General features: G+C 50.0%; 1 protein-coding gene across 4 annotated transcripts in view; it reads left to right on the forward strand.

Moving 5' to 3' along the window:
- The window catches only part of LOC147091418 (forkhead box protein J2-like), a 168,968-nt gene that overhangs the window by 87,027 nt on the left and 64,499 nt on the right, over positions 1-17,442 (forward strand). For 2 of the 4 annotated variants that reach the window (XM_085976772.1, XM_085976773.1), the window contains exons 9-10: positions 7,291-7,444; positions 12,602-12,901. In XM_085976772.1, coding sequence (XP_085832898.1) covers positions 7,291-7,444; positions 12,602-12,901 — 454 coding nt within the window. The remainder of the gene's footprint in view (positions 1-7,290; positions 7,445-12,601; positions 12,902-17,442) is intronic. The other 2 variants (XM_085976774.1, XM_085976775.1) reach the window with 1 other exon arrangement.

Raw genomic sequence — 17,442 nt, forward strand, 5'->3', positions numbered from 1 at the left:
GAGAGACTCCCTCTTTAAAAGGGGTCCCTGATGGAGAGACTCCCTCTTTAAAAGGGGTCCCTGATGGAGAGACTCCCTCTTTAAAAGGGGTCCCTGATGGAGAGACTCCCTCTTTAAAAGGGGTCCTTGATGGTGAGACTTCCTCTTTAAAAGGGGTCCCTGATGGAGAGACTTCCTCTTTAAAAGGGGTCCCTGATGGAGAGACTCCCTCTTTAAAAGGGGTCCCTGATGGAGAGACTCCCTCTTTAAAAGGGGTCCCTGATGGAGAGACTCCCTCTTTAAAAGGGGTCCCTGATGGAGAGACTCCCTCTTTAAAAGGGGTCCCTGATGGAGAGACTCCCTCTTTAAAAGGGGTCCCTGATGGAGAGACTCCCTCTTTAAAAGGGGTCCCTGATGGAGAGAATCCCTCTTTAAAAGGGGTCCCTGATGGAGAGACTCCCTCTTTAAAAGGGGTCTCTGATGGAGAGAGACTCCCTCTTTAAAAGGGGTCCCTGATGGAGAGACTCCCTCTTTAAACAGGGTCCCTGATGGAGAGACTCCCTCTTTAAAAGGGGTCCCTGATGGAGAGACTCTCTCTTTAAAAGGGGTCCCTGATGGGGAGACTCCCTCTTTAAAAGGGGTCCCTGATGGAGAGACTCCCTCTTTAAAAGGGGTCCCTGATGGAGAGACTCCCTCTTTAAAAGGGGTCCCTGATGGAGAGACTCCCTCTTTAAAAGGGGTCCCTGATGGAGAGACTCCCTCTTTAAAAGGGGTCCCTGATGGAGAGACTCCCTCTTTAAAAGGGGTCCTTGATGGTGAGACTTCCTCTTTAAAAGGGGTCCCTGATGGAGAGACTTCCTCTTTAAAAGGGGTCCCTGATGGAGAGACTCCCTCTTTAAAAGGGGTCCCTGATGGAGAGACTCCCTCTTTAAAAGGGGTCCCTGATGGAGAGACTCCCTCTTTAAAAGGGGTCCCTGATGGAGAGACTCCCTCTTTAAAAGGGGTCCCTGATGGAGAGACTCTCTCTTTAAAAGAGGTCCCTGATGGAGAGACTCCCTCTTTAAAAGGGGTCCCTGATGGAGAGACTCCCTCTTTAAAAGGGGTCCCTGATGGAGAGACTCCCTCTTTAAAAGGGGTCCCTGATGGAGAGACTCCCTCTTTAAAAGGGGTCCCTGATGGAGAGACTCCCTCTTTAAAAGGGGTCCCTGATGGAGAGACTCCCTCTTTAAAAGGGGTCCCTGATGGTGAGAGACTCCCTCTTTAAAAGGGGTCCCTGATGGAGAGAGACTCCCTCTTTAAACAGGGTCCCTGATGGAGAGAGACTCCCTCTTTAAAAGGGGTCCCTGATGGAGAGACTCCCTCTTTAAAAGGGGTCCTTGATGGTGAGACTTCCTCTTTAAAAGGGGTCCCTGATGGAGAGACTTCCTCTTTAAAAGGGGTCCCTGATGGAGAGACTCCGTCTTTAAAAGGGGTCCCTGATGGAGAGACTCCCTCTTTAAAAGGGGTCCCTGATGGAGAGACTCCCTCTTTAAAAGGGGTCCCTGATGGAGAGACTCCCTCTTTAAAAGGGGTCCCTGATGGAGAGACTCTCTCTTTAAAAGGGGTCCCTGATGGGGAGACTCCCTCTTTAAAAGGGGTCCCTGATGGAGAGACTCCCTCTTTAAAAGGGGTCCCTGATGGAGAGACTCCCTCTTTAAAAGGGGTCCCTGATGGAGAGACTCCCTCTTTAAAAGGGGTCCCTGATGGAGAGACTCCCTCTTTAAAAGGGGTCCCTGATGGAGAGACTCCCTCTTTAAAAGGGGTCCTTGATGGTGAGACTTCCTCTTTAAAAGGGGTCCCTGATGGAGAGACTTCCTCTTTAAAAGGGGTCCCTGATGGAGAGACTCCCTCTTTAAAAGGGGTCCCTGATGGAGAGACTCCCTCTTTAAAAGGGGTCCCTGATGGAGAGACTCCCTCTTTAAAAGGGGTCCCTGATGGAGAGACTCCCTCTTTAAAAGGGGTCCCTGATGGAGAGACTCTCTCTTTAAAAGAGGTCCCTGATGGAGAGACTCCCTCTTTAAAAGGGGTCCCTGATGGAGAGACTCCCTCTTTAAAAGGGGTCCCTGATGGAGAGACTCCCTCTTTAAAAGGGGTCCCTGATGGAGAGACTCCCTCTTTAAAAGGGGTCCCTGATGGAGAGACTCCCTCTTTAAAAGGGGTCCCTGATGGAGAGACTCCCTCTTTAAAAGGGGTCCCTGATGGTGAGAGACTCCCTCTTTAAAAGGGGTCCCTGATGGAGAGAGACTCCCTCTTTAAAAGGGGTCCCTGATGGAGAGACTCCCTCTTTAAACAGGGTCCCTGATGGAGAGAGACTCCCTCTTTAAAAGGGGTCCCTGATGGAGAGACTCCCTCTTTAAAAGGGGTCCCTGATGGGGAGACTCCCTCTTTAAAAGGGGTCCTTGATGGTGAGACTTCCTCTTTAAAAGGGGTCCCTGATGGAGAGACTTCCTCTTTAAAAGGGGTCCCTGATGGAGAGACTCCCTCTTTAAAAGGGGTCCTTGATGGTGAGACTTCCTCTTTAAAAGGGGTCCCTGATGGAGAGACTTCCTCTTTAAAAGGGGTCCCTGATGGAGAGACTCCGTCTTTAAAAGGGGTCCCTGATGGAGAGACTCCCTCTTTAAAAGGGGTCCCTGATGGAGAGACTCCCTCTTTAAAAGGGGTCCCTGATGGAGAGACTCCCTCTTTAAAAGGGGTCCCTGATGGAGAGACTCTCTCTTTAAAAGAGGTCCCTGATGGAGAGACTCCCTCTTTAAAAGGGGTCCCTGATGGAGAGACTCCCTCTTTAAAAGGGGTCCCTGATGGAGAGACTCCCTCTTTAAAAGGGGTCCCCGATGGAGAGACTCCCTCTTTAAAAGGGGTCCCTGATGGAGAGACCCCCTCTTTAAAAGGGGTCCCTGATGGGGAGACTCTCTCTTTAAAAGGGGTCCCTGATGGAGAGACTCCCTCTTTAAAAGGGGTCCCTGATGGAGAGACTCCCTCTTTAAAAGGGGTCCCTGATGGGGAGACTCCCTCTTTAAAAGGGGTCCCTGATGGAGAGACTCCCTCTTTAAAAGGGGTCCCTGATGGCGAGACTCCCTCTTTAAAAGGGGTCCCTGATGGAGAGAGACTCCCTCTTTAAAAGGGGTCCCTGATGGAGAGAGACTCCCTCTTTAAAAGGGGTCCCTGATGGAGAGACTCCCTCTTTAAAAGGGGTCTCTGATGGAGAGACTCCCTCTTTAAAAGGGGTCCCTGATGGAGAGACTCCCTCTTTAAAAGGGGTCTCTGATGGAGAGACTCCCTCTTTAAAAGGGGTCCCTGATGGAGAGACTCCCTCTTTAAAAGGGGTCTCTGATGGAGAGAAGCATCAGGAACAAGGTAGATGAATTAGCTGTGGAAATAGAGGTTAATAATTATGATCTAATTGGGATTACGGAAACATGGTTGCAGGGTGAGCAGGGCTGGGAGCTTAACATACAGGGGTATTCAGTATTTAGGAAGGATCGACAAAAAAGAAAGGGAGGAGGGGTAGCATTGCTAGTAAAAGAGGGGATAAATGCAATTGAAAAGAAGGATATTAACTCAGTTAATACAGAATCTATATGGGTGGAGCTAAGAAATAGCGAGGGGCGAAAAACATTAATAGGAGTGGTATATAGGCCTCCAAATAGTAAAATAGAGGTTAGGGAGGGCATCACGAGGGAAATTAGAGAAGCGTGCAATAAGAGCACAGCTGTCATCATAGGTGACTTTAACTTACATATAGATTGGACTAGCCTAATCAGTAAAAATAATGAGGAGGAGGAATTCCTTGAGTGTTTAAGGGATGGTTATCTGGATCAATATGTCGAGGAACCAACTCGGGAACAGGCTATATTGGACTGGGTACTGTGCAATGAGAAGGGACTAATCAGTAATCTTGTTGTACGGGGACCCTTGGGTCAGAGCGATCATAACATGATCGATTTCTCACTCGAAATTGACTCAGAGACTAAGGTCCTGAATTTAAACAAGGGGAATTATGATGCCATGAGACGGGAACTGAGTAGGTCTGATTGGACAACGTTCCTGGGAGGACTGGAGGTAGATAAACAATGGCAAACATTTAAAGATAGAATGACAAAATTGCAAAAATTGTTTATACCAATCTGGCATAAAAGGAAATCTAAAAAGGTGACTCAACCGTGGATAACAGGGGAAATTAGAGACAGCATAAAATCCAAAGATAGGGCGTATAAAATAGCCAAAAAAAGCGCCAGAGCGGAAGATTGGGAACAGTTTAAGATAGAGCAAAGGAGGGCAAAGGGCATGATCAAGAGGGGCAAAATAGCTTACGAAAACAAGCTGGCGGAAAATATAAAAACTAACTCCAAAAGCTTTTATAAATATATCAAAAGGAAAAGACTGGTGAAAACCAAAGTTGGTCCATTGCAGTCAGATACGGGGGAATATATAATGGGAAATAAGGAAATGGCAGATCAACTAAATGCATACTTTGGGTCAGTCTTTACGAAGGAAGACACAAAAAACCTCCCTGGGATATCGGGAAAAATAGGGACATTGGCAAAGGAGGAACTGACGCAAATCAATATCTCTAAGGATATGGTGTTAAGGAAGCTAAAGGGATTGAAGGTGGACAAATCCCCAGGGCCTGATAACATGCATCCTAGGGTACTGAAGGAGGTGGCCCTAGAGATAGCGGATGCACTAAGGATGATTTTTCAGAATTCATTAGACTCGGGAACAGTGCCGATGGATTGGAGGGTAGCTAACGTTACCCCACTATTCAAAAAGGGGGGTAGGGAAAAAGCAGGTAATTACAGACCTGTAAGCCTTACATCAGTTGTGGGCAAAATGCTGGAGTCCATCATTAAGGATGAAATAGCGGAGCACTTAGCAAATGGGGACAGGATAGGACAGAGTCAACATGGATTTACAAAGGGTAAATCGTGCTTGACTAATCTATTGGAATTTTTTGAGGGAGTAACTGGTAGAATAGATGGGGGAGAGCCAGTAGATGTGGTGTACCTGGACTTCCAAAAGGCCTTCGATAAGGTCCCACATAAAAGATTAGCATGGAAAATTGAGGCTCATGGGATAAAGGGGAAAGTTTTGGCGTGGATAGGGAACTGGCTGTCAGATAGAAAACAGAGAGTTGGAATAAACGGCTCATTTTCTGAATGGCAGGCAGTAACAAGTGGGGTACCACAGGGATCTGTCCTGGGCCCCCAGCTGTTCACAATTTACATTAATGACCTGGATCAGGGAGTCGGATGCAGCATTTCCAAATTTGCAGACGACACTAAACTAGGAGGGGGGGTGGGCTCAGAGGAAGAGACCAGGAAGCTCCAGAGCGATTTGGACAGACTGGGCGATTGGGCGGATAAATGGCAGATGCACTATAATGTGGACAAGTGCGAAGTTATCCACCTTGGGTGCAGGAACGGGAGGGCAAATTATTATTTAAATGGCAATAGATTGGGAGAGGGGGAAGTACAGAGAGACCTGGGTGTTCTTGTACACCAGTCGCTGAAGGCGAGCATGCAGGTGCAACAGGCGGTCAAGAAGGCAAACGGTATGCTGGCCTTCATAGCAAAAGGGTTAGAATACAGGAACAGGGATACCTTGCTGCAGCTGTACAGGGCACTGGTGAGACCACACCTCGAGTACTGTGTACAGTTTTGGTCGCCTCATCTGAGGAAGGATGTTCTTGCCATGGAGGGGGTGCAGCGGCGATTCACCAGGCTGATACCAGGAATGGCGGGAATGACCTATGAGGAGAGACTATGTAGTTTAGGGATGTACACACTGGAGTTTAGAAGATTGAGAGGGGACCTCATAGAAGTGTATAAAATTCTGACAGGTCTAGACAGACTGGATGCAGAAGGAATGTTTCCCTTGGCGGGTGAGAACAGAACTAGAGGACATAATTTAAGGATAAGGGCTAAACCATTTAGGACAGAGATGAGGGGGAATTTCTTCACTCAGAGAGTGGTGAACCTGTGGAACTCATTGCCACAGAGGGCAGTGTACGCCAGCTCATTAAATATATTTAAGAGGGAATTAGATATATTTCTACGGGCAAAAGGGGTTAAGGGTTACGGAGAGAAGGCGGGGACGGGATACTGAATTAAAGGATCAGCCATGATCTCATCGAATGGCGGAGCAGGCACGAAGGGCCGAATGGCCTACTCCTGCTCCTATCTTCTATGTATCTATGTATCTATAAAAGGGGTCCCTGATGGAGAGACTCCCTCTTTAAAAGGGGTCTCTGATGGAGAGACTCCCTCTTTAAAAGGGGTCCCTGATGGAGAGACTCCCTCTTTAAAAGGGGTCCCTGATGGAGAGACTCCCTCTTTAAAAGGGGTCCCTGATGGAGAGACTCCCTCTTTAAAAGGGGTCCCTGATGGAGAGACTCCCTCTTTAAAAGGGGTCTCTGATGGAGAGACTCCCTCTTTAAAAGGGGTCCCTGATGGAGAGACTCCCTCTTTAAAAGGGGTCCCTGATGGAGAGACTCCCTCTTTAAAAGGGGTCCCTGATGGAGAGAGACTCCCTCTTTAAAAGGGGTCCCTGATGGAGAGACTCCCTCTTTAAAAGGTGTCCCTGATGGCGAGACTCCCTCTTTAAAAGGGGTCCCTGATGGAGAGACTCCCTCTTTAAAAGGGGTCCCTGATGGAGAGACTCCCTCTTTAAAAGGGGTCCCTGATGGAGAGACTCCCTCTTTAAAAGGGGTCCCTGATGGAGAGACTCCCTCTTTAAAAGGGGTCCCTGATGGAGAGAGACTCCCTCTTTAAAAGGGGTCCCTGATGGAGAGACTCCCTCTTTAAAAGGGGTCCCTGATGGAGAGAGACTCCCTCTTTAAAAGGGGTCCCTGATGGAGAGAGACTCCCTCTTTAAAAGGGGTCCCTGATGGAGAGAGACTCCCTCTTTAAAAGGGGTCCCTGATGGAGAGAGACTCCCTCTTTAAAAGGGGTCTCTGATGGAGAGACTCCCTCTTTAAAAGGGGTCCCTGATGGAGAGACTCCCTCTTTAAAAGGGGTCCCTGATGGAGAGAGACTCCCTCTGTAAAAGGGGTCCCTGATGGAGAGAGACTCCCTCTTTAAAAGGGGTCCCTGATGGAGCGAGACTCTCTCTTTAAAAGGGGTCCCTGATGGAGCGAGACTCTCTCTTTAAAAGGGGTCCCTGATGGAGCGAGACTCTCTCTTTAAAAGGGGTCCCTGATGGAGCGAGACTCCCTTTTTAAAAGAGAGCCGCTGGGTTGACTGAGAGTTACGGCTTGTATTTGTGTCCCTGCAGTGTTCAGCTGTTGGCGAGGGGTTTCCCCATGTTGGGGAGTCCGCGGCCCACTCCACCCGATCGGACAACGTCTTCTTGTTCCCCGAACTGAACTTTGAGGACCTCAACCTGTCGTTCCGCAGCATGTGCCGGTCAATCCTGGAGAGGTCGTCGGGTAAGCAAGGCGGGGAGGAGGGGTGTGTTGGGAGGGGGTAGGAGACCACCTAGAGGGGAAGATGCAAGATTCTGAGCCTAGGAGAGGAGATGGGGAGGAAGAGGAATGTGGGAGAGGAGGAAGAGGAAGACGGGAGGGAGGAAGAGGAAGACAGGAGGGAGGAAGAGGAAGACAGGAGAGAGGAAGAGAAAGACGGGAGTGAGGAAGCGGAAAACAGGAGGGAGGAGGAGGAAGACGGGAGGGGAGGAAGAGGAAGACGGGAGGGGAGGAAGAGGGAGACGGGAGGGAGGAAGAGGAAGATGGGAGGGAGGAAGAGGAAGATGGGAGGGAGGGAAGAGGAAGACGGGAGGGAGGAAGAGGAAGAAGGGAGGGAGGAAGAGGGAGACTGGAGAGAGGAAGAGGAAGACTGGAGAGAGGAAGTGGAAGAAGGGAGGGAGGAAGAGGAAGACGGGAGGGTGGAAGAGGAAAAGAGGAGAGAGGAAGAGGAAGATGGGACGGGAGGAAGAGGAAGATGGGAGGGAAGAAGAGGAAGACGGGAGGGAGGAAGAGAAAGACGGGAGAGAGGAAGAGGAAGAGGGGAGGGATGAAGAGGAAGATGGGAGGGAACAAGAGGAAGACGGGAGGGAGGAAGAGAAAGACGGGAGGGAGGAAGAGGAAAAGAGGAGAGAGGAAGAGGAAGATGGGACGGGAGGAAGAGGAAGATGGGAGGGAGGAAGAGGAAGGCAGGAGGGAGGAAGAGGAAGACAGGAGGGAGGAAGAGGAAGATGTGAGGGAGGTGGAGGAAGAGGGGAGGGAGGAAGAGGAAGCCCAGAGGGAGGAAGAGGAAGGCGGGAGCGAGGAAGACGAAGACGGGACCGAGGAAGAGGAAGACGGGAGGGAGGAAGAGGAAGGCCAGAGAGAGGAAGAGGAAGACGGGAGGGAGAAAGAGGAAAGCAGGAGGGAGGAAGAGGAAGATGGGAGGGAGGAAGAGGAAGATGTGAGGGAGGTAGAGGAAGAGGGGAGGGAGGAAGAGGAAGGCCGGAGGGAGGAAGAGGAAAACAGGAGGGAGGAAGAGGAAGACGGGAGGGAGGAAGAGGAAGACGGGAGGGAGGAAGAGGAAAATGGGAGGGAGGAAGAGGAAAACAGGAGGGAGGAAGAGGAAGACGGGAGGGAGGAAGAGGAAATGGGAGAGAGGAAGAGGAAGACAGAAGGGAGGAAGAGGAAAACGGGAGGGAGGAATAGGAAGGCAGGAGGGAGGAAGAGGAAGGCAGGAGGGAGGAAGAGGAAGATGGGAGGGAGGAAGAGGAAGGCCGGAGGGAGGAAGAGGAAGACGGGAGGGAGGAAGAGGAAATGGGAGGGAGGAAGAGGAAAACTGGAGGGAGGAAGAGGAAGACTGGAGGGAGGAAGAGGAAGACGGGAGGGAGGAAGAGGAAAACGGGAGCGAGGAAGAGGAAGACGGGAGGGAGGAAGAGGAAGACTGGAGGGAGGAAGAGGAAGACGGGAGGGAGGAAGAGGAAGACGGGAGGGAGGAAGAGGAAAACTGGAGGGAGGAAGAGGAAGACTGGAGGGAGGAAGAGGAAGACGGGAGGGAGGAAGAGGAAGATGGGAGGGAGGAAGTGGAAGACGGGAGGGAGGAAGAGAAAGACAGGAGGGAAGAAGAGAAAGACAGGAGGGAGGAAGAGGAAGACAGGAGGGAGGAAGTGGAAGATGGGAGGGAGGGAGAGGAAGACTGGAGGGAGGAAGAGAACACAGGAGGGAGGAAGAGGAAGACGGGAGGGAGGAAGACGGGAGGGAGGAAGAGGAAGACTGGAGGGAGGAAGAGGAAGACGGGAGGGAGGAAGAGGAAGACGGGAGGGAGGAAGAGGAAGACTGGAGGGAGGAAGAGAAAGACAGGAGGGAGGAAGAGGAAGACGGGAGGGAGGAAGAGGAAGACAGGAGGGAGGAAGAGGAAGACGGGAGGGAGGAAGAGGAAAACGGGAGGGAGGAAGAGGAAAACGGGAGGGAGGAAGAGGAAGATGGGAGGGGAGGAAGAGGAAGACTGGTGGGAGGAAGAGGAAGACTGGAGGGAGGAAGAGGAAGAGGGGAGGGGAGGAAGAGGAAGACGGGAGGGGAGGAAGAGGAAGACAGGAGGGAGGAAGAGGAAGACAGGAGGGAGGAAGAGGAAGAGGGGAGGGAGGAAGAGGAAGACGGGAGGGGAGGAAGAGGAAGACTGGAGGGAGGAAGAGGAAGACGGGAGGGAGGAAGAGGAAGACTGGAGGGAGGAAGAGGAAGACGTGAGTGAGGAAGAGGAAAACGGGAGGGAGGAAGAGGAAGATGGGAGGGGAGGAAGAGGAAGACTGGTGGGAGGAAGAGGAAGACTGGAGGGAGGAAGAGGAAGACTGGAGGGAGGAAGAGGAAGACAGGAGGGAGGAAGAGGAAGACAGGAGGGAGGAAGAGGAAGACGGGAGGGGAGGAAGAGGAAGACTGGTGGGAGGAAGAGGAAGACGGGAGGGAGGAAGAGGAAGACGGGAGGGAGGAAGAGGAAGACTGGAGGGAGGAAGAGGAAGACGTGAGTGAGGAAGAGGAAAACGGGAGGGAGGAAGAGGAAGATGGGAGGGGAGGAAGAGGAAGACTGGTGGGAGGAAGAGGAAGACTGGAGGGAGGAAGAGGAAGACTGGAGGGAGGAAGAGGAAGACAGGAGGGAGGAAGAGGAAGACAGGAGGGAGGAAGAGGAAGACGGGAGGGGAGGAAGAGGAAGACTGGTGGGAGGAAGAGGAAGACGGGAGGGAGGAAGAGGAAGACGGGAGGGAGGAAGAGGAAGACTGGAGGGAGGAAGAGAAAGACAGGAGGGAGGAAGAGGAAGACAGGAGGGAGGAAGAGGAAGACAGGAGGGAGGAAGAGGAAGACAGGAGGGAGGAAGAGGAAGAGGGGAGGGGAGGAAGAGGAAGACGGGAGGGGAGGAAGAGGAAGACAGGAGGGAGGAAGAGGAAGACAGGAGGGAGGAAGAGGAAAAGGGGAGGGAGGAAGAGGAAGACGGGAGGGGAGGCAGAGGAAGACTGGAGGGAGGAAAAGGAAGACGGGAGGGAGGAAGAGGAAGACTGGAGGGAGGAAGAGGAAGACGGGAGGGAGGAAGAGGAAGACGGGTGGGAGGAAGAGGAAGATGGGAGGGAGGAAGAGGAAGACTGGACCGAGGAAGAGGCGACCAGGAGTCCATTCAGACTCCCCGACGCACACAGACACTGTTCGATCTGGGAGTCTGAGACTAGGAGCCCGTTTGATGTGGTTGTGCAGAGGACTCAATGTATCTCCAAAGGGATATAGATAGGTTCGGTGAGTGGGCAAACATTTGGCAGATGGAGTTTAATGTGGGAAAATATGAGGTTATCCACTTAGGCAGTAAAAATAAAAAAGCAAATTATTATTTAAATGGGGAGAGATTACAAAATGCTGAGGTACAGGGGGATCTGGGGGTCCTTGTACATGAACCACAAAAAGTTAGCCTGCAGGTACAGCAAGTAATTAGGAAGGCAAATGGAGTGTTGGCCTTTATTGCAAAGGGAATGGAGAATAAAAGTAGGGAAGTCCTGTTACAACTGTACAGGGCGGTGGTGAGACCACACCTGGAGTACTGTGTGCAGTTTTGGTCTCCTTATTTAAGGAAGGATATACTTGCATTGGAGGCAGTTCAGAGAAGATTCACGAGGTTGATTCCGGAGATGAAGGGGTTGTCTTATAAAGAAAGGTTGAGCCTATACTCATTGGAGTTTAGAAGAATGAGAGGGGATCTTATTGGAACATATAAGATTCTGAAAGGGCTCGACAGGGTAGATGCAGAGAGGATGTTTCCCCTCGTGGGGGTATCTCGAACTAGGGGACATAGCAACATAGAAACACAGAAGATAGGAGCAGGAGTAGGCCATTCGGCCCCTCGAGCCTGCTCCGCCATTTAATGAGATCTTGGCTGATCATCCAAATTCAGTACCCTGTCCCTGCCTTCTCCCCATATCCCTTCATCCCTTTAGCCTTAAGAAATATATCCAACTCCTTCTTGAATATATTTAATGAATTGGCCTCAACTGCCTTCTGTGGTAGAGAATTCCACAGGTTCACCACTCTCTGGGTGAAGAAATTCCTCCTCATCTCTGTCCTAAATGATTTACCCCTTATCCTGAGACTGTGACCCCTGGTTCTGGACTCCCCGCCATCGGGAACATCCTTCTTGCATCTAGTCTGTCTAGTCCTGTTAGAATTTTATAAGTTTCAATGAGATCCCCTCTCATTCTTCTAAACTCCAGCGAGTATAAACCCAATCGACCCAATCTCTCTTCATACGTCACTCCTGCCATCCCAGGTATCAGTCTGGTGAATCTTCGCTGCACTCCCTCCATGGCAAGAACATCCTTCCTCAGATAAGGCGACCAAAACTGCACACAATACTCAAGGTGTGGTCTCACCAAGGCCCTGTGCAACTGCAGCAAGACATCCTTGCTCCTGTACTCGAACCCTCTCGCTACGAAGGCCGACATACCATTTGCCTTCTTAACCGCCTGCTGCACCTGCATGCTTACCTTCAGCGACTGGTGCACAAGGACACCCAGGTCTCGTTGCACTTCCCCTTCTCCCAATCTATTGCCGTTCAGATAATAATCTGCCTTCCTGTTTTTGCCACCAAAGTGGATAACCTCGCATTTATCCACATTATACTGCATCTGCCATGCATCTGCCCAATCACCCAACCTGTCCAAATCGTACTGGAGTTTCTCGGCATCCTCCTCACAGCACACACGCCCACCCAGCTTTGTGTCGTCTGCAAACTTGGAGATATTACATCTAGTTTCATAACTTCATAACATAATTACAGAATAAGGGGGCACCATTTTAAATCGGAAATGAGGAGGAATTTCTTCTCTCGGAGGGTCGGGAATCTGTGGAATTCTCTTCCCCAGAGGGCTGTGGAGGCTGGGTCATTGAATATATTTAAGGTGGAGATAGATAGATTTTTGAACGGTAAGGGAGTCGAGGGTTATGGGGAGCGGGCGGGGAACTGGAGTTGAGGCCAAGATCAGATCAGCCATGATCTTATGGAATGGCGGAGCAGACTCGAGGGGCCGAATGAACTACTCCTGCTCCTACATCTTATGGTTCTTATGGTTCAGTTATCCGGGACTGACAGATATTGTTTTTTCTTTCTTCGTCCAGGGTTCGGGAATGTTAGCAGCGAGAACTTGACACCTCTTCACACTCCCAACGTTTCCAGCTCTTCCCTGTCCCTCGTGCACCTCTCACACCAGCCCCGGACCCCCTGCCCCTTCGCTGGGCCCGACTCCCCTTCCCCCTCCCCCTCCACGCTCCCCTTGCCCCACACTCAGCCCCCCCGAGGCTCACTCCAGTCCGCGCGCAGCACCTCCCGGCTCAACAGCCCTACGGCGAGCCGAGGGACTGAGATCCATGACTGGAGGCAGGAATCACCGAGGGCTCCGACCGCCAGCTCCAGCCCCGGTGAGGCATTGTCTGTCTGTCTGTCTGTCTCTGTCCGTCTGTTTGTCTAAGTCTCTGTCTCTCTCTCTCTCTGTCTCTCTGTCTCACTCTCTGTCTCTCTGTCTCTCTCTGTCTCTCTCTCTCTCTCTCTCTCTCTGTCTCTCTGTCTCTCTCTCTCTCTCTGTCTCTCTGTCTCTCTCTCTCTCTGTCTCTCTCTCTGTCTCTCTCTCTCTCTCTGTCTCTCTGTCTCTCTGTCTCTCTCTGTCTCTCTCTCTCTCTCAGTTCAGTTCAGTTCAGTTCAAATGCTTTATTGGCATGAAAGTTTACAGAGAACCATATTGCCAAAGCTTACATAGCAAAAAGGTACAGTTTTCCAACATTCTGTAGGTGTCAATCGATTTGACATTTGTTGGGTACATACAATATTACTTTTAAACAATATTAATTTTAAACAGTCTTTCTACTTCATTTGGTACGTTCAATATTAATTTTAAACAGTCTTACTTTTAAACAGTCCTCAGGTTGTGACATGTTGTTACATATTTAGCCCCAAGGTATGGTCTGTCTCCTTCTCCTAGGACTAATCTCAATTTTGACAGATCATCCAATTCCTTGAAATCTGGGGTTGTTTGGCTTAGCTTGTTGAATAATATGTTTCTTGATGTGTTGAATTTTTCGCATTTTAGGAGGAAATGCATTTCTGTTTCAACCTCGCCAGCCAGACATTGATCGCATATTCTATTCTCTCTAGGCTGCCAGGATTTCTTGTATCTGCCTTTTTCAATTTCCAGTTGGTGGTCGCTTAGTCTGTACCTGGTGAGGGTCTGTCTCTGTTTTGTGTCTCTGATGGTCGTGAGGTAGTCTGCCAGTTTATATTCTCTTTTTAGGGCCCGGTAACATTCTAATCTGCTTTGGCTTTCGGTTATTTTGTTCCAATGTTCCAGGTAGGTTTCTTTGCATTTTTTAATGATTTGGTTCACTCGGATTGGTGTTTGGACGGCTGTGTTGGTCTGGGGCTGGTCAGGGTCCGGCTGAGTACTTAGTTTCAGTAGCAGCTGACTCAGGGGACTCTTTTCTGGGTTTAGCTCTTGGGTCTGAAAGGCTTTGAAATGAAGGGTGTCTGGGGAGCTAGATTTGAGGTGATTTAGGAAGTTTAGTGCTCGTTTTTGGATGTTTATTATCAGTGGGTATCTGCCTAGTTCGGCTCTGCATGCATTTGTTGGCGTTTTTCTTTGGGTGCGAAGGATGCTTCGGCAGAATTCTGCATGTAGGGCTTCTATTGTGTGTTTTTCCCATTTAGTGTAGCTTTGGTGATTTAGCGGGCCCCATACTTCACTACCGTACAGTGCAATGGGCAGGATTATGCTGTCAAAAATTTTGAGCCAGATTTTGATTGGGATTTGGATGTTGTAGAATTTTCTTTTTATTGCATATAGGGCTCTCTCTCTCTCTCTCTCTCTCTCTCTCTCTCTCTCTGTGTCGCTCTCTCTCTCTCTCTGCCTCTGTCTCTATCTCTCTGCCTCTCTCTCTGTCTCTGTCTCTCTCTCTCTCTCTCTGTGTCTCTCTGTGTCTCTCTGTCTCTCTCTCTGTCTCTCTCTCTCTCTGTCTCTCTCTCTCTCTCTCTGTCTCTCTCTCTGTCTCTCTCTCTGTCTCTGTTACGTCCATGTAATAATAAGAAAAGGACTGCAGAGAACGGTACAACAGGTGTTTACTCAACGTGGTTCAAACTGCAACTGAAACAACAGATTACTACTCAGCGTTATATACAGGTGTGTTCACTGCCGGTACTACAGTATACATGAGCTGTAGAAAATAGTTCCCCCCTTAAAGGTACATACATTGCAATTCCTCCCCTTTTAGATTAACAGTACCATAACATTCATTTAACAATTAAATATCAAACTAATTACAATTAACACTTTTAACATGCAACATTAGCTGAAAATAGTCTATTTATAAATTCAGTCTTTGGGGAGGCTTCCTGATCCTTTCTGGATAGTGCCTTTCCCGAGTGTCTTGCTGTTGGTGCGGAGGCGATTCTGGCCCCCTGTCGTCGGTTGGTTCATCAGCTTCTGATGCTATTGTTTCTGGGGTAGATGCGACCTGTACGTCGGGTTCGTCACCAGGTACGTATGGGCAAGGCATGGGGTTGACTCGTTCCTGTGACTCTAGGATCTGGTCAGCATGGCGTCTCACGATGCTCTCCCCAACGTCCACTGTGTACATTAGTGGCCCCTGCCGTGTGCATATCGTTCCTGGTTGCCATTTCTCTGTTCGGTAGTCGCGGGCCAAGACTGGTTGCCCTACATTGAAGCTCCTTGTCGGCTTCTCATTGATGTGCTGGAATTGCTTACTCTCAACATCTCTTCGTACATTTGGTCTGAGCAAATCCAGACGAGATCTCAACCTTCGGTTAAAGAACATCATGGCCGGGGCCTGGTTGGTGACTGCATGTGTCGCATTTCTGTAGGCTAACAGGAAATTGTCCACCTTATGCTGCAGTGGAATGTTGTCATTGTACATAGCCTTTACTGCTTTTTTAAAGGTTTGTACGAACCTCTCAGCCAATCCATTTGTGGCTGGATGATACGGGGCAGATGTGTAATGCCTTACCCCATTCCTTTTCATAAATCTTCGAAACTCTTCGGACACAAACTGTGGTCCGTTATCAGAGCAAATCTGCTCTGGCAAGCTGTTCCTGCAAAAATGGTCCGTAGGACTGCAATAGCTTTCTCCGTGGTGGTGGAGGACATTTTGATCACCTCAGGCCATTTCGAGTGCGCATCCACGGCTATTAAAAACATTGAGTCCATGAATGGACCAGCAAAATCAATATGCACCCGTTGCCATGGAGATGAGGGCCATTCCCATGGGTGTAGAGGGGCCTGTGGTGGTGCATTTTGGACCTTCTGGCATCCTGAGCAGCTCTTTGTCAGGTCCTCGATTTGCTGATCGATCCCTGGCCACCACACATAAGCCCTAGCAAGGCTTTTCATTTTCACCCCTCCCAGATGACCTTCGTGAAGCTCATTGAGCACTCTCTCCCTTAATTTGGGTGGAATTACCACTCGGGATCCACACATCAAGGTCCCCTGGCATACTGACAGCTGTTCTCTTCTGGATGAGAATGCTGGCAACAGTGAGTCGCCATGTGCTGGCCATCCCTTCACCGTCAAATCATATACCCGAGACAGTGTCGGGTCATTTCGGGTCTCCTTCTCTATACCAGCGTTAGTTACTGGCAAGCATTCAATTATAGTCGAATGAAATATTTCGACAGGATCCACTGCTGGTGCTTCCTCCGCAGTAGGCAGTGGCAGGCGTGATAGCCCATCAGCGTTTCCATGCTGTTTCGTGCCCTTATACTCGATATCATATTGGTGCGCCCCTAGAAAAAGGGACCATCTTTGTAGCCGTTGCGCAATCATCACCGGAACGCCCTTCTTTGGATTAAAGATGGAGACAAGTGGTTGGTGGTCAGTCAGCAAGGTGAACTTCTGCCCGTGCAGATAGTGATTGAACTTTTTCACTCCCCACACTAGGCTGAGGGCCTCCCTGTCAATCTGGGCGTAGTTACGCTCAGCTGAGGTTAGTGACCGAGACGCAAAGGCTACTGGCCTCTCCGAGCCGTCCGGGAATTTGTGCGACAGCACCGCTCCAATGCCATAGGGTGATGCATCACACGCCAACCGAATTGGTAGTGCTGGGTTGAAATGAGCCAACACCTCTTTCGATGTGATCAATGCTTTGCTCTTCTGGAAAGCTCGTTTACATTCGTCACTCCACTTCCATGGTACCCCCGTTTGCAGTAGGGTGTTCAGTGGGTGTAGTACGGTAGACAAATTCGGCAAGAACTTATGGTAGTAGTTCACCAGCCCGAGGAACGACCTCAGTTGTGACACATTTTCCGGTGCTGGAGCCTTGACTACTGCCTCAATCTTTTCAGGGGACTTATGTAACCCCTCTTTATCAATAATGTGGCCACAATACGAGACCTGCTTCTGGAAAAACTCGCATTTGTGGCGATTAGCTCGGAGCCCACATTCCTTCAATCTAGTGAGCACCTGCTCCAGGTTGGCGAGGTGATCACTGTCATTTTCGCCCGTGACCAGGATGTCGTCCAAATAACACTGGGCCCCTGGAATCCCTTGCAGGACTTGTTCCATTGCCCTTTGCCAAATAGCCGGAGCTGATGCTACCCCGAACACCAGCTGGTTGTATTGGTAGATACCTTTATGAGTGTTGATCGTGAGGTACTGTTTCGAGGCTTCTTCTACCTCCATTTGCAGGTACGGCTGGGCCAGATCAATCTTAGTGAAGCGTTTCCCTCCAGATAGCGAGGCGAAAATATCTTCAATCTGCGGAAGCGGATATTGTACAGTGTGAAGGATTGGGTTCACTGTCACCTTAAAGTTCCCACAGATGCGAACCTTCTTTGGTTCCCCAGGCGTATTACTCAACGACCTCTTCATTACAGGAATGATGGGTGTAGCCCACTCGCTCCAGTCCACTTTGGACAGTACTCCTGAATGTTCCAAACCTTCCAGCTCTGCTTCGACGGC

Source organism: Somniosus microcephalus, unplaced genomic scaffold (genome assembly GCF_052327205.1).
Source record: "Somniosus microcephalus isolate GS21.2 unplaced genomic scaffold, FLI_Smic_1.0 unresolved_chr3, whole genome shotgun sequence".
In the NCBI taxonomy this organism is placed as follows: domain Eukaryota; kingdom Metazoa; phylum Chordata; class Chondrichthyes; order Squaliformes; family Somniosidae; genus Somniosus; species Somniosus microcephalus.